This window comes from Fonsecaea pedrosoi (assembly GCF_000835455.1).
Source record: "Fonsecaea pedrosoi CBS 271.37 unplaced genomic scaffold supercont1.2, whole genome shotgun sequence".
Lineage (NCBI taxonomy): Eukaryota > Fungi > Ascomycota > Eurotiomycetes > Chaetothyriales > Herpotrichiellaceae > Fonsecaea > Fonsecaea pedrosoi.
In genome coordinates, this window is record NW_013550614.1 from 565,351 (window position 1) to 580,645 (window position 15,295).

General features: G+C 52.0%; 5 protein-coding genes across 5 annotated transcripts; 4 read left to right on the forward strand and 1 right to left on the reverse strand.

Annotated features, from left to right (window-relative positions):
- Positions 1-256: 256 nt before the first annotated feature.
- Positions 257-814, forward strand: Z517_02168 (uncharacterized protein; the record flags this gene model as incomplete). The annotated part of the gene is made up of 1 exon (XM_013431279.1): positions 257-814. One exon carries the CDS (start codon positions 257-259, stop codon positions 812-814), a length of 558 nt encoding a protein of 185 aa, XP_013286733.1.
- Positions 815-2,085: 1,271 nt separating this feature from the next.
- On the forward strand, positions 2,086-2,703 carry Z517_02169 (uncharacterized protein; the record flags this gene model as incomplete). The annotated part of the gene is made up of 1 exon (XM_013431280.1): positions 2,086-2,703. The coding sequence occupies one exon, from the start codon at positions 2,086-2,088 to the stop codon at positions 2,701-2,703; it is 618 nt and encodes a 205-aa protein (XP_013286734.1).
- Positions 2,704-4,878: 2,175 nt separating this feature from the next.
- Positions 4,879-7,224, forward strand: Z517_02170 (uncharacterized protein; the record flags this gene model as incomplete). The annotated part of the gene is made up of 2 exons (XM_013431281.1): positions 4,879-5,340; positions 5,392-7,224. 2 exons carry the CDS (start codon positions 4,879-4,881, stop codon positions 7,222-7,224), a joined length of 2,295 nt encoding a protein of 764 aa, XP_013286735.1.
- A 2,065-nt stretch (positions 7,225-9,289) lies between these two features.
- On the forward strand, positions 9,290-11,259 carry Z517_02171 (uncharacterized protein; the record flags this gene model as incomplete). Its single annotated transcript, XM_013431282.1, has 6 exons — positions 9,290-9,482; positions 9,536-9,735; positions 9,787-9,810; positions 9,880-10,033; positions 10,090-10,248; positions 10,307-11,259. 6 exons carry the CDS (start codon positions 9,290-9,292, stop codon positions 11,257-11,259), a joined length of 1,683 nt encoding a protein of 560 aa, XP_013286736.1.
- Positions 11,260-14,231: 2,972 nt separating this feature from the next.
- Positions 14,232-15,151, reverse strand: Z517_02172 (uncharacterized protein; the record flags this gene model as incomplete). The annotated part of the gene is made up of 3 exons (XM_013431283.1): positions 14,232-14,493; positions 14,546-14,940; positions 14,996-15,151. 3 exons carry the CDS (start codon positions 15,149-15,151, stop codon positions 14,232-14,234), a joined length of 813 nt encoding a protein of 270 aa, XP_013286737.1.
- Between the last annotated feature and the right edge of the window lie 144 nt (positions 15,152-15,295).

A 15,295-nucleotide genomic window follows, 5' to 3' on the forward strand; every position in this document is an offset into this window, starting at 1 on the left:
GGCTGACAATCCAACGTCTCAGACACGTAGCGTGCCTGGCTACTTAAAATCTACTCGGAGTTCCTCCACAAAGGCTAGGAATGCAGCTACGGAGCAAGAGCGTTCTAAAAACTCGCGTGGGGCCCCAAATCGCGGGCACAACATTCCTTTCTCAAATGGTAACCTCAATCCATAAAACAGCCCAGGCTCTCTTGAGCTTCATAGAGGCACTAACCTTACATGATAAGTAGAAGACACACCTTCCCAGAACGTAAACATGTCAGAGGAAAGCGACGCAGGAACCGGTCCATCTCGCCCTAGGCTAAGTGCCAAAGGAAAGGAAAGAGCTGAAAGCATAAACGAACACTCGCAACAAGATTTGATAACGGTTGCTATCAATGACATCAAATCAGACCTGCGCGAGACGAGAGACTCGAACCGCGAGACGAGAGACTCAAACCGAGAGACAAGGAACGACGTTGTGTCACAGTCTAAAGAGATTTTTAGTCGATTTGAAACTCATATAACGGCACTTATGGAACATCAGGACAACCACCACAGAACCGAAATAGAAAATCAGGAAAATCGGCATCGAGCACAGATGCAAGAACTCAGGGAAAATCACACAGCCCAAATGGCAAATCAAGACAACCAGCATCGAGCACAGATGGAAGAACTCATGAAAATTCTGAGAACAACCTTGGCTCCATACACCGATGCAAGGATTATTGTTTGGACAAACAAAGAAGCTAAGGCGAGAGACACCATCAGGCGAAGACAAGCACACAAGGCACCGACACGGTTGCATCAGGCTCCTAATTTAAGGGGCCAGTAACTTAAGTCTCGACAATGCGAAAAGAAAATTCGTCAGCAGCCTACGACAGACTGTTTCATTGCGGTGCTGGGTTCGCATAAAGCGTGACACGTCGAAGGCGTCCTCTGTGAGGGAACGCACAACGTCCATTTCGACCTTGTGAAGAGTTGGTGAACCATTATTTTGCAGTCTCCAATATCGACCGGGCAGCCACAAGCTCCAGGCTTCAAAGCAGTGCTAGAGACCAGGAGGGTACCGTGCACGCCCTTCAACGTTGTGCTTAAGAGATTTGTACATGGAGCGTCATGTCTAACGTTGTCCGGATCTCGATGGCGCGTTAGAGGGTCTGTGAGTTCTAGTTTCATTGCGGAAAATCACTTGACGCCAGGATATGTCTCCCACAGCCTTGCGAACAGTGAGCTAGTGATGATCTGCTATTCCTGTTCGGGTTCTTCTTGTCAGTAAAGTCATCAAGTACAATAGGTTCACGTAATGTACCGATACACCCTCGAGGCCACAGGTTTCCAGCACCAGTATCGCCCTGGACAGTGGTCAGGATACCTCAGCTTCTTCTGTTGCGCTCACAAGATGCTCAAAGTCACTAAACGCCTTGCGTTCGTGTGGTGCTCTACCTACACAGGTCGACAATTATCTACCAGCCTTCCAGGATGGGTTTGACTCGAACCTCTTTGGAGCGCCCGTGCCGTGGTCTCAAACCTGACAGAACAACGGGGTCATAGCTATTCTCTACTAGCAGTGAGGCTATGACCAATTTTTCGGGGCTATGATGAGCTCCATACGGAACTTCTGCGAGTAAATTGCAGTATCTTAGATCAGGTCGGCGTGTTCTGGCGTTCTCGGAGACCTCAATCTGGAGAACAGCTGTGAGATATCTGTTCTTTGAACTATCATGGTGTCAACAGGACCAACGATGACGCTCACCAAGGTTTCAGGCTCTCACTTGGCAGTCGTGGAAATACTAGTGTCCGCGTTAGAGCAGAAGGTGAGCCGAGGGTAAGTGAGCACGTGAGCCGGTCCACGATATCTCCGCGGCACCGCAATCCTATTTTGGAAACCACATCACTCTGTCTCGCTAGTTGGTTGTCCAACCACGCTGCCATCCGAATCTCAACCCTACAGCCATCGCAGCGTCAATTCTCAAAACAATTTTCATCGGAATCTAATTCCTCTACGAATTCCGATCGTCCCAGTTGGAAGGTCCGGCGATGAATAGCGCGAAGTCCCACTTCGGCCACCATTGCCATTGTCACAAACGGTGACGGGGGGCAAATATGGCAGACACCAGTGAAAATGCTCCTCTGAACGAATCTACCCTTGACAAAGTTGGCGGTGAAGCTTTGCAATCGCCCAATCCGCCACGACAATTCACAGTCTATGATGTGGTGGCTGGAAGAGCGGGCTTGAATGGATTTTTGACCCACGACCAGAGGCGGTCCGAACATGTTTTACCCCTTGCACCAGAGGAAGTCCTCCTGCGCAGGTCGACCATCCCGGAGCATGTGATCCACGAGTCGTATGACGCTGCAGGCGAGCTTTCTAGCCACGAAAAGCTACCCGAGTCTGAAATGCTCAAAGCCGTGCATGCGTACGCCTCGGATTTCTACAGTTGCGCGGTACAAGGACAAGGGACATTTGATTTTCGAACTTTCGACGAGACGGCCCTGATTGCCTTTGGAATTCTACTCGAGGAAGCCGTCAAGGAGACCCTAGGACAGGATGGGGATATGGTGTTCGTGGAGCCTGACGGACTAGAGCACGGACTCGACGAAACAAAACTGATCAAACATCAAGTCAAGGGTCGAGTTAAGCCAGCCAAAGCACCCAGAATAGACTCCTCGGATGACAGTCTGATTGAGGAAGAGTCACCAGCCAAAAAGCCGCGCCATTGAAAATGAACCGTGGAAAGAAGTTGAGCTTTTGGGGTTGAATAATGATCATGTGCCTGCCCAAGAACAACCAAATCTACCACGGATCACCTTTTCAAATCCCGGTTCCGAAGGTTGATTGCGGGATGGCCTAGATCGACGATAAAGCTTGCAGGAGGGAAGCTTTGCTGCGTCTAGTTGTGGCCAGCTCAAAGTCGGGCTTAGTTGAGACAGACTTGCATACTGGAACAAACATGCTTGGATGGAAAGGGGAAGGATGCCAGGGCGGTGGTCTCAAGGCCGTCAATCAGATGGTGGAAGGTGTCACGTCAGGAATCTCCCTTACAGGCAGTTTTTCAATCAGGACTTTTCATGCTCGGCATACGTGCTCAGAACAGGTGGATGATACCCCAGGTCTAGTTACGCTGCTGCAGGGTTTGACGGTGGTTTCTGGATAAGTTAACTCCGTAGGTGGTTAGGCTGTTTGTGCGACACCAACTTATTGGATCATTTTCGGAGCAAGTGCGGTAGCTCATGTTGTGGGTGGGACAAAACTGGGTTCGCCGGGCGTGTGGGCTTCGCAGAGGCAGCTACGGGGGATGCACGAGTAGCCATTAGGTAGGTATAGGCATGGTGGGCTCACGACTCGTAGGCGTCTCGGGGCCCTAACCCGTTGTTAGGTAACCAGTCACCATTCAGTGGTCAGTTGGTCCCCGGCTGCTAGTGCTTGAGTTTTTCTCTGCTGCCCGCCTATGGAACACCCAACTCCACCGGCTCGCCTACTCGTGCACTCGAGAGTTGTTAGGTTCTCGGGCCCCTGCCCCACGAAGAAGATGGAAAAAGCTTGACAGGGAGAGTCGAGCCCAACTGGCCCCCCAAAACATGGCCCAAACACTCTGCCTCGTATGGGGTACCATAAGTCGCAGCTTTCTCAACCATTATGATTCCCACCATTCTGTTACTTACCACCCATATATCTACGCGGACAAATTCTCAGAAACCACTGTGCTGCTGACACCTCGTCTCGTCACACACAGCCACCTTCTCCCTCTTACGGTCCTGTAGATTGGACGGAAAATGAGCAAGGTTGAAGTGGGCCATCATCAGTGCGCTGCCACCACTGCGAGTATCTGATGACGACGACGGTTAGGGGACGACGAACAGAAGTTGACCTGGCTTGCCTGGAGACCACTAAATAGCAAATCTGCAGTCTGACATGCAAGTGTCCCTCGTTGGAGCAACCCACCACCACCAAGAGACGATACGAACTGCATGCCAATGAGGCTCATCCTGCGCCACTACCCTCTTGAGCACTTCCCCCGTTCAAGCTGTTCTAGGTCGAATTAGATAAGTCCAGCAGTCCAGCCCCCGGTCGACCCTCTCCAAGTCCACCAGTGCATCCACCCATCCTCGCCATCCCACTTGTGACCAAGTGACCAGTGACCTCTTCCTGGCTCCCCCGAGCCCTGTCCGTCCCCCCCTTCTCCAGCGGCTTCCCACTCCCTCCTGCGCGACTCAATAATATTGCCTCCCGGCATTTCCCTCTCGATCAGACCACAGAATTCTCGACCTGCCAAGCACCGAAGCTTGAATTCGCAGACAAGCATCAATCCGACTACTCCATCTCCCATCAACGTGGTACACTACCACCGTTGACCGAAGCTTAGCCATTTACCTACGTCCTCGACCTCCCCAGAAGAAGGGCCTGCGCATTGTCGAAAAAACACATTGCACACTCGCGACACTCGTTCCCTCTATCTGTCGACCGATCCTGCGAAGCACGGCGCGAGCACTGTGGTTGTCCCCTTATAAAGCCCCGGAATTTCCCCTCGCCTGCGCCCAGGCCAGACGCGACCTCGTCGAACAACAGTTGCTAGAGATACACCTGCCGCAGCCCTTCGCCATGCGTCGCTGAATCGGACAACACCTGATCTCGCTGACGCCTTTCGATCGGTGCTGCGGTCCTCCGACTCCTTGCGCAGGCACTGGGCCTTAATTGATGACGAAGCTGACTGTCGCGCCCCCCGCCACGACGCTCATTAGTAAATGCACATATTAAACCACACTTCTGGTTTAAGACGTTCTCGAAAGCCTGCCCCTCATCCTCAAGACCAAATCCACCACGTGTCGAAAGTTTAGCCAACAATGCTCCGGTGGTTGTCGCCGTTATAGCAGTGAATGGCTCTGGTCCTAACGGCAATGCCTCTCGAGTCACTGCTCACGAACCCAAACCCGCCAGTGCCTCGGCCCCGGTCCATACTCTCCTTCTTGTCTAATCCTCTGGGGAAACATGCTCGAAATATGTTTGATATGACCATTGAGCCCGAGGATCCCTTCCGAGTCTATTTTCCGGGTCAAATTGTCAGGGGCAATGTGGTCCTCACGGTCCTCAAGGGATTCGATATTACACATCTGGTTGTGGCTCTGCATGGATACGCAAAAGTTTATAAACACCAAATACCCCCTGGCGAAGGTCTTCCAGCCCCCGAGGGTTTGATAAACGGCCAAGGTTCAAGAGGAGTGCAATATCAAGGCAACGGTCTGGTGTCGTTATTCCAGCATGAGCAGGTCCTGTGTGGCAGTGGCTTTCTCAAGAAACAGGTTTACAAGTTTGCATTCGAGGTTCCCTTCCCTTCAAAAGGCCTCCCCAGCACAATTGATGTATGTGGACTGCTTCGCACTTCCCCTGTCGTCACACTAACGCCGAATCAGTTTGAACGTGGATCAGTATCCTATTTGGTGACTGCCACTCTTACACGTCCAACAACGATAAGTCCTATGACCAGTCGAAGCACTAAAATCAAATTCCAAGACCTGGTTGATATCGAGCACATGTATACACCAAAATCACGGGTAATCACATTAGAGCCTGTCTCCAAGCGCGGCAAAGTCAAAGTCGTCAAACCGGCGTCGTCTGTCACGACACAGACGACATCCAGCCCTGGGGCTGGTCGCTTGAGCCGGAATAACACGCAGAACAGCACGACCAGCCGGAGCACTCATTCCATCAGCAACCCTCCGCTAAGCCCCGCGCCAAGCGAAGAAACGATGCAGACAAATGCCACACCAGCAAGCAGCCCAAGTTTTCACATTGCGGACGATGTATCGCCTCCGCCAAATCCAAGCCCGCAGAACAGCGATGCGCGAAGTAACACAACTTCATCTTCTACTAATACTATTACCGCCACTGCCGAGTTACCCCGGCATGGAGCGTTACCGGGCGACACCATCCCGATCCGAATATCTATAACACACACCAAGGCAGATGTGCGGGGGATGGTAATTGCGACGTTATACCGCCAGTGCAGAATTGACATGCATCCTCCGCTTCCACTTCCGAACAGGCCTGGCAAAGACAAGAAGATGGAATATGAAGACGTGTACCCGAAGTCCCGGACGGGTCTCGGAGGATTGTACTTTTCAGCTGCCTCGCCCAACAGTGTTTTCCGAAAGGATCTCGCTCAAACGTCCACCATGATGATAGTCAACCCGACAACGATGACGGCGGACATTACGACATCTATCAAAGTACCCGACAATTCGTTCCCAACCATCGCAAATGTTCCCGGCGACATGATATCCTTTACATACCATGTCGAAGTGGTGGTTGATCTGTTTGGCAAGCTCGGCGAGACTCGTTTGTGGCCGAGACTCACATCCAGCGAACCGACATTTTCTCAGAGTTCTGGTACCAACAACCAAATCACGTCAGAATGGTCTCTCCATATCCTAGACACAGCTCCGCTGCGCCGAACCAAGAGTGTTGTCGCATTTGAGATGTCGCTTGTGGTTGGAACCCACGACAGCAGTAAGATGAGAAGACAAAACAAAGCAGCAGAGCAGCAGTATACGGAAGACACGCAGCAAGAGCCGGACCAGGGCTGGCAGGACTGGCAATACTACCACGAGGCTTATGACGGACAGTATTATGATGAAGCGGGATATCCTTATTACGATGGAAACGGATACGACTATGGTTATGATCAGAACTATCAGCCAGTATACCCTACCTCGGCACCCGAGACTATACCGCCTCCTGCGCCTGCGGTGGAAGAAACGGTCGACGAGAAGACACGGCTACGCAGGCAAGAAGAGCTCCTGCTTCCAAGTGAACCTCCGCAGGAAGGAGAAAGCTCCGATCATCCTATGCCATATACACCAACCGCCCCGAATTTATCGTCCGAACCTCTCCCACAGGCACTTGAGAATCAGACTGACGGGAGTATGACACCCTCGACACTGCATGCTGCTAGTTCAGTCGCTTCGGCAAGATCTAAAGATACCATCCGACCGTACTCGACATCTCCACCTCCGCGTCCCACTTCTACTAGCAGTGGGGGTCACACCGATGACAAGCAGGAGCTGGAACGACGTCGACTTCTAGCACAAACAAGTGGGCCACCGTTAGAGCATGAGGCGCAGCTGCCAGGTGACGCCCACGTCACTTCACTGACACCGACGGCACCCTTGATGGACGACGAATACAGTGTACAAATACTGCATCATGACCATGGAGGCCCCGATCTACCGCAGTACGAGCGCTGATTTGAGGTTTTTCTTTTCTTTGCATACTTTTTTGGATGCTTCTTTTTGATTCAAAGCGATGGCGTTGGAGGATGACTTGGAAGAGATTCGACTCTCAACGGACACGACACGTGGAAAAGTGTACCTTGTCACCTCATGTCGAGCATTTGAAATGAATTATCTGCACGGGAGATAGCCATATGGGGGGTATTTTGTTTTGGTTGTTTTGGCTAAACAGTAGCCCGTCATGCCTGTAATTGACTATTGCCCGGATGGGCTTGATGCCAATAGAAATGATCGACAGCTCGATCAATGAACAGACCTAACCTATCATTCACAATTTTTTCCTTTTTTGGTCAAGGGAAGATGCGATGGCCATCACATCGAACAGAATGTCCTCTAAGGTACATTTGTGCGCACGTCCATGTCTTCAGGTCCACGTCACGTGCTTGGGAGTCTAGCCTTGATCATCTCATCAGATTACAGAGCCAAGGCCCCCAGTATTCAAGGTGATTCTGATCCCATTTGAATCCTTCGAAACTACCTGCCTTGACCACCCACCTGGTGTGGAAATGGAAGTTTTGCGGGTGTTGGGGAGGGCGAAGTAAGCAGTCTGCAGGCCTTTGCCGGTCTCTCTCCTTTTCTCGGACGACTCTACGACTATGAGTGATCTCGGACCCCAAGGAAAGGAAAAGTCTAGTGGAGTTCTTTGTTTTGTATATTTGGATTTAGGCATCTGACCCAAAGTCCGGAGATTAACGCAGCGACTCACCCGTCGAGGATCCGTACCAAAATCTCTGTATAGAATTGATATTACAACAGGAACTTCTTCTGTCCGCTGGCGACCGTTCTCTTCGTGAAGATGCAAGGATACGAAAGGGTCAGGACATTGGGGCAGTGCACTGGCAGTGCTCTTCGTCTCCCACTAATTCAAGTCCAAGGCTGTAGTCTCCGGATTGAAAAGGAAGGTATGACGAATAGTCACGTGTGTCCGCTCAAATCACCTCTACGGTGGAAATTGAAGAGCGCAGTTTGACCTTCTCTGCTCCTCTTAAAGCTACCGGTAAGTTGATGCCAGACGACGCTACTGCACATTATGAAATCATGAATGCTACAAGTTACTATTCGTCTACTAGCTGACCTGTTTCCCTTCTCGTTCACTTGCGTGGTTATTAAGCAGCTGAGGGCCCGCTGGTGCCGCTATTCCAGTTCAGCACGACCCAGAGTGCCATGCTTCATTCGGTTCGAGCACGTTGCAACCCCATCAAAGCCGCCTCGATTGACACGATGGCGGCACCAGCGTCGACTTCCAAGCTACCATGACAAGTACCGAGAATGACTACCAACAAGAGCGAACGCCGTATTGCCCAAGCTCATCCCCTTATCAGAGGCCGTTGCTTGGCATACGTCTAAGCGTTTGCTTGGTCAATCCTTCCAGGAGCTTTTTTTCTGGTGATCGACGGCAAGAGATAGAGGATCTTGGCGGTCCCGGCCATAGTCCACCAGGGAGTCTGCTTGCATCACTCGATTGAAACAGGCAGGATGATGTTTGTATGTCCCAAGACAACCAATGTGCGTGCGTTACCCCGGCCGCCTCTCCTGACGTTCAGTGCACGGTTGAACACCAGGCGTTGCGCTCGACGCTGATTGGTTTCGCACTGCCTCTGACACCATTCCCTTATCTCGAATCGCAGGGCAACCCCGTCACAATACGCGACCCTACACAGGATCTGTGCAGTGCCCAGCGCGCCACCTCGCGCAGAGTGCGACGTCTCGCTGGCGTCCCAGGTCAAATCAGGGAGGACCCCCGCCATCTCACCTGCAGTGTGCAGCCTTGGCTGCTCCCCCCCGTCTAACATCACGCAACCCTGCAATCGCGTGTCATGGCTCGAGGCCAAGTGGACGACGAGCTTAGGGAAGATGAGCGATATCGAGATAAGCATCCAATGAATCAACAAGCTTGCTTGGGTCGGCTTGACCTTCTTGACTCTGCCAGTCCCTGCCTCGCAAGCGATAAAGCTGGGGAATCCCCTTTCCCTTTGCCATCTTCTCATTGAAACCCTCAATCACCACCAGATCCACCGTCATGGCCATCAACTTCTTCTCGGAGAAACCAAAAGACGACTCTAAAGCAGCACCAGCAAATGTTGCCCATGATGTCGATAATGTCGTCCCTGACGGGAGTAAGGATGGCACCCACGATATCGAGGAGGGAGTCCACCACCAAGCGAAGCTCAGCCGTGGCTTGCAGGGCCGACACATGCAGATGATCGCAATTGGTGGGTGCTTCTAGTCTTGCGGTTTGAAGGTTGTGCTGATGGCTATGATGTAGGAGGTTCTATCGGCGCTGGTCTCTTTGTCGGTTCTGGCTCTGCATTGCAGTCTGGCGGTCCCGCCTCGTTGGTCATTGGGTTCATCATCATCGGTGCCATGTTACTATGTACCGTGCAAGCTCTGGGCGAATTGGCGGTTTTGTATCCGGTCAATGGAGCCTTTTACGTTTACGGAGTTCGATTTATTGATCCTGCTTGGGTTTGTAATCTATCCATGTTTGTCGGTATGTTTCACTAATCTCTTCAACAGGGCTTTGCCATGGGATGGCAATATGTAAGCATCTCACACGGCTCTGTGCCAGCCCCAGTATTTGGAATTCTTCTCAAGCTAATCAATAAATAGGCTATCGGTTGGCTGGTCACGCTTCCGTTCGAGATCACCGCTGCAGGTATCACAATTGACTATTGGCACCACTACAACATTGGCATTTGGATTGCCGTGTTTCTCACAACCCTCATTGTCGTCCAGTTCTTTGGCGTCAAGGGCTACGGAGAAGGTCAGGATTCATCGGCAGGCTGAGAAGTGAGACACAAGGCTGACCCAAAGACCCAGTCGAATTTGTCCTTGGTATCATCAAGATTGTCGCCGTGCTCGGCTTCATCATCTTCGGCATCATCGTCGACTGTGGCGGTATCCCCGGCGATGACCGTGGATACATTGGCTTCAGATATTGGGATGACGCCGAAAATGGCAACAAGGCTTTCCGTAACGGTAAGAAAAGGTGTCTTGTAATATTATCATGCAATTAGGATATTAATATACTGTATAGGTTTCAAGGGTTTTTGCTCCGTCTTTGTGACTGCTGCTTTTGCATTTGGAGGGACTGAACTGGTCGGTCTGGCCGCTGCCGAGGCCGCCAACCCCAGGAAATCACTGCCAAAGGCCACCAAACAGGTCTTCTGGCGCATTGCCGGCTTCTATGTCGTCTCGCTGCTCATCATGGGCATCATCGTGCCCAACAGCTCTCCCGACCTGCTCAACTCTTCGGGGGCAAACACCAAAGCCTCGCCTTTTGTCCTTGCCATCAAGTACGCAGGAGTCAGCGGTCTGCCCTCGGTGTTTAATGCCGTCATCACCATCTCCGTCATGTCTGTGGCGAATTCGTGTACCTACGGCTCCACCCGCACCCTGCAGGCACTGGCCCAGGGGGGCATGGCGCCCAAGTTTCTGGCGTGGATCGATAAGAAAGGCCGTCCCGTGTGGCCCGTCGTGATCCAGATGGCATTTGGGCTGTTGGCTTTCATCAACGAGGCGGCCACCGGCGCGACGGTGTTCAACTGGCTACTCGCGCTGACGGGGTTGTCGTCGTTCTTCGTGTGGGGCTCCATCTGCTACAGCCACATCCGCTTCCGCTCGGGCTGGAAAGCCGCCGGCCGCTCCCTCGACGACCTCCCCTTCAGGTCGCAGCTGGGCGTGTACGGGTCGTGGTTCGGGGTGTTTCTGGTGGTGATCTGCATGGCAGCGACCTTTTACGTCGATCTGTTCCCTCTGCACGGCGACCCGGACGCCGAGACGTTTTTCGAGGGCTACATCGCGCTCCCGATCGCGCTGGCCCTGTTTGCCTTTTGGAAGCTGTGGACCCGCGACTGGTCGTTCATGGTCAAGGTGCAGGACATGGACCTCGACACCGGGAGGAGGGAATTTGAGGATATTCCGGGCGATGATGAGGCAGGGGAGAGGAAGATGAGTGTGGGGAGGAGGCTGAGTCGGGCAATTTTCTAGCGGAGGCGCGAAGCGATAGTCGAGTTGAGTCGAGTCGAGTCGAGTCCAGCCCCAGTTCCTCCGGATATCCATATGTGATATAATGTTCGTCCACAAATTGAACATTCAATCCACCGCAATCCAACCCAATCAATTCCAATCCAAATTCCGCTCATCGTCAAATCGTACCGATCTCTTGGTCACTGGTCATGCGTCATGCGTCATGTTGATAATCGATCACGGTGGTAAGGGATCGTCAATCCGCCACCCTATATCATATCAACTCATATGATATCGACTGTCTTCGTAGAATTCATCAATATCGTGTAATTAGTTCCTGTCCATGCGTCGAGTGGGGACCAAGGAGCGACGTGAGGAAAAATGTCAATGCGGCGCCCGCCTCACCGCCTGGCTGTACTCCCAGACCAGCCAGACCGTGTGGACGATGCCGCAGTACAGCTGTTCGGGGATGATGCAGCTTTTTTTGAGGCTGCGGCGGAGGGTGCGCATTTTTGTTGGTGTGTTGGTAGTTACTACCTGGGTGGATAGGTGGGTGGGTGAATGGGTGTGGACGTGGGTGAGTAAATAGGTGGATGAATGAGTGAGGGAGTGAGTGAGTGTGTGTGTGTGAGTTGGGTAGGTGGATTTCAATTGTCAGTCAATGATACATGTACGATCCCAGGTTTCCAATGTCGGAAAGACAGCTGGAGAAGCGAGGGTAGTAGAGAGGACGTGGGAGAGAGCGAGGGTGGGAGGAATTCAATGGATAAAATACCCAAGTGGTGGTTTCGTGAGGTTCTTTTCGGAATTCGGGTGCTTGAAACAAAACCCCATCTCTATACTTGGTAGACCTGAGGCACCACGGCACTCACAAATTAAAAATCCATACTTGTACAAGTGCATCCGTGCATTGCATATGCATACACGCTGCATGGCAAGGGCGAGGGCGAAATGGGACAGTACCAGTTTGAGCACGCGCCAAGGGTATACCTCATACAGGAGTACTGTTCAGCCAGCCTATCGTGGGCCTGTTCAGGGCTGGCTTCAGGTTCAGGTTCAGGTTCAGGTTCAGGTTCAGCCACACTTGTGCCACGCAATCCCCAGGACAAGCGACATCAGCAATGTTGATCTGTTCGAGTATCCGGGGCGTTTATTGGTCCCTAGGGGGAGCACGAGGAGCTAGCATTGCTACTGTTACTGGTTTGGGTAGTGCGGCGAGGGTCCACGGTTGTGGCACAGGTGGGTGTTTGCGTGTGCAGTTCCACAAGCCAGAGAGGAGGAGAGAGTCTGTGCCACAGCGCCACACATGCCCGCATACCCACTCACTCACTCACTCACTCATTCGCCTACGAGGACTTGGAACAGAGATAGGTCTACTCCACTCGAGGGTATTCTTTCGCTTGACCTCGAATTAATGTACGTTGGTGGTAGGTACTCGAAGGAAATGATGAAACGTTGTGCCTCATCCTCATTCCGGGATTCCGGGGTTCCTGGCACCATCAGGATTAAGATTGGGGATCAGCGTCAGCGTCAGGATCGTAATGTCTAGGACCAGGACCAGTACCAGGACCAGGTTGGGTTCCGTATGTTTATGGTACTCCTGGACACACAGGAAGATAGGTAGGCTTGCTGATGCTCGCATCGGTTTCAGCGGCTACCAGACCCGGCCTGCCTTGTCTTGTCTTCGGTTATGGCATGTAACTCGGATGATACGATCCTTCTTTTTCACATCCACATCCTCGGCACCATGACCTCTCGTGTCTGCAAGTAAGTGCTTGCAGTGGCTGGCTGGCCGGCTGGCCGTCCGTGTTTAGAAAAAGCGTCGAAACGTGCATTTGGTTGGTCTAGAAAAGTCTTCGCTTGGGAGGGGAGGCTAGGTGGATAGTGGCGGTGCAAAGCCACCATTGACGCAAGTCGTGTTGGGCTTGGAGACGGGTTCTCGTAGGAAGATCTTTCGAGTTGCCTTTTCCTTGGCGTACTCCTATGCTCGCTATCTCTTTATTTCGAGTCTCAAGTCTCAGATGTCAGTTGATAGTGGCTGGCTGAAAGCGAGCATGAGCCTCCAACTTCACACTTACCTGCACCCAACCGAGCTGGGATGAGCGATGCCGATGAAACGAGATTGTGACAGGCGCGGATATGGATTGATGTCGCGGGTTTAAAACTGCTTCGCTGCCTTAGCACTCAATCTACTCGGTACTGGTGTTACGAGGAGGAGTGACGAGTAATGAGAAGCCAGCACTGGAGGGTATTGGGAAGGGGACAATTGTACTCGGTACATGTCCAGTTATTCAGACACGTGATATAATGACAACTGACGGTGCTATATCACAACTCATAACTGCACTGCAGCTTTCCTTCTGTTTTTTCTCCGCCATATCAACCCTGTCGGGCGGTCCACTGTGTCCCTCGACAAAGTACCCGCTACATTTGCCCTTGTATCGAATCAATCACCTACCTCTCGCCTCTCTCGACCCCTGACGCACCTGTGGCTGGACCCGGTACTTACCAATCCATTCTCATGGGGAAAAATAATGAGCCTTGAATGGTTTGGGGTCGGTTGGGCTTGATTGAATAGCCTAGCCCAGCCCAAGAGCCTCTGAAAGCAATTGTGGCTATTAGTGGCTATTTAAAGTATATGTGCACAAGGACGACACGGCTGACTCTGTTGGACACTCCCTTACGCACATAATCACTCAAGTCTCGGCTCTCACATGACCCCACAGGCATTTGTAGTGAAGCACTGGCTCGACATAGTTGGTACCACGAAATGGACTGCGAATGCAAGTCAATTTCATTGGAAATCCATCTTAATCGTTCGCTCATATCAAGCCGTCCGCTGGCTCATACCATGTCTATGGCTCTAACGTCTGAAGCGTTCAATCAATTTTCCGACCCGTCATATCCGTCTAACCCGAAAGGCTCTCAGTATCCGCTTCCTACCTCGAAGAAATGTATGATCTCGTCTCCGTCGCTCAGAGGCGAGCTGCAAGTCAGACGTCAAAGAGCTCCTTGAGCTGGGCCATAGTATCCTCGGGCCCCTTGACTGCGTGACCAATGGTCCGAGGGTCGCTATAGATTTCCCAATCATTGCCCCCCTTGAACGCCTTGTCACCAAAGAAATGGATATTCTTGTATTTGATTCCAGACAAGCCTTTGCTAGGATCTGCCTCGGCTTCAATGTGCTGCAAGCAATATGTCTTGTCCCACCCCGTGGGGAATACGTCGAACGAGATTTGTCCGCCAATCGAGTACCTAGAGTGTGTCAGCTTAAAGTGAACGAGCGCTGTCCTTGGAGTACCCGTACGTCAGTCCCAAGTCGGGAAATTCCTTCTGAATAGCCTCAATCATCTTGGGTCTGCAGTCGTTCTTTTTGTCCCAGGCCTCAAACTCGTCTCTTTCTGCTTTGCTGGCATTACGACCAACCGGGCTGACGTTGATCATGCCGTTTCGGAATTCGATGAACGTCCCACGCATGCGAGGAAGACCCTCAAGCTCGGAAATGTATCTCAAACAGAACTTGGCCAGCTTCTGGTATTTCTCTTCCCCAAGCCACTGGATGAAGGAGTTGGAGGGCATCGGCTTGCCCAGACGGTAGGCTGTGAGACCATTCTCGGCGAAGCAGAAGTCGAAAAGAGTGGTGACAGGAAGAGAAGGGGTGCCCAATTGTTCTTGTTGTTTGGCAAGGTCAGAGCCTCCAACCTAGTCGAAGGTCAGTCCCATTGGCAGTACTCTCTTGGTCAATGGGCTCACGTACAAAGCCAATGGCGCATTTGTGTCTGAGGTTGGACAAGGTCTTCAGCATCTCAGCAGAAGCAGACTGTCTTGCAGGTGTGAGAGTTCCATCGACATCGAATAGGCAGATAGTCTCCTTGATAGGACGGTCCTTGAGGTCGGGGTACAGTTCAGCCATGGTTGCGGCGGTGAAGAGTCGATGAAGAGGAAAGCGATTGACAGTCGAGATTGGGAGGTATTTATACCCTGGTAACAACACAGTGTCAGGGAAGAGAAAAGGACAGCTTCACCTTCAAGTGAGTAGAGGACAGTTTCACCGTAA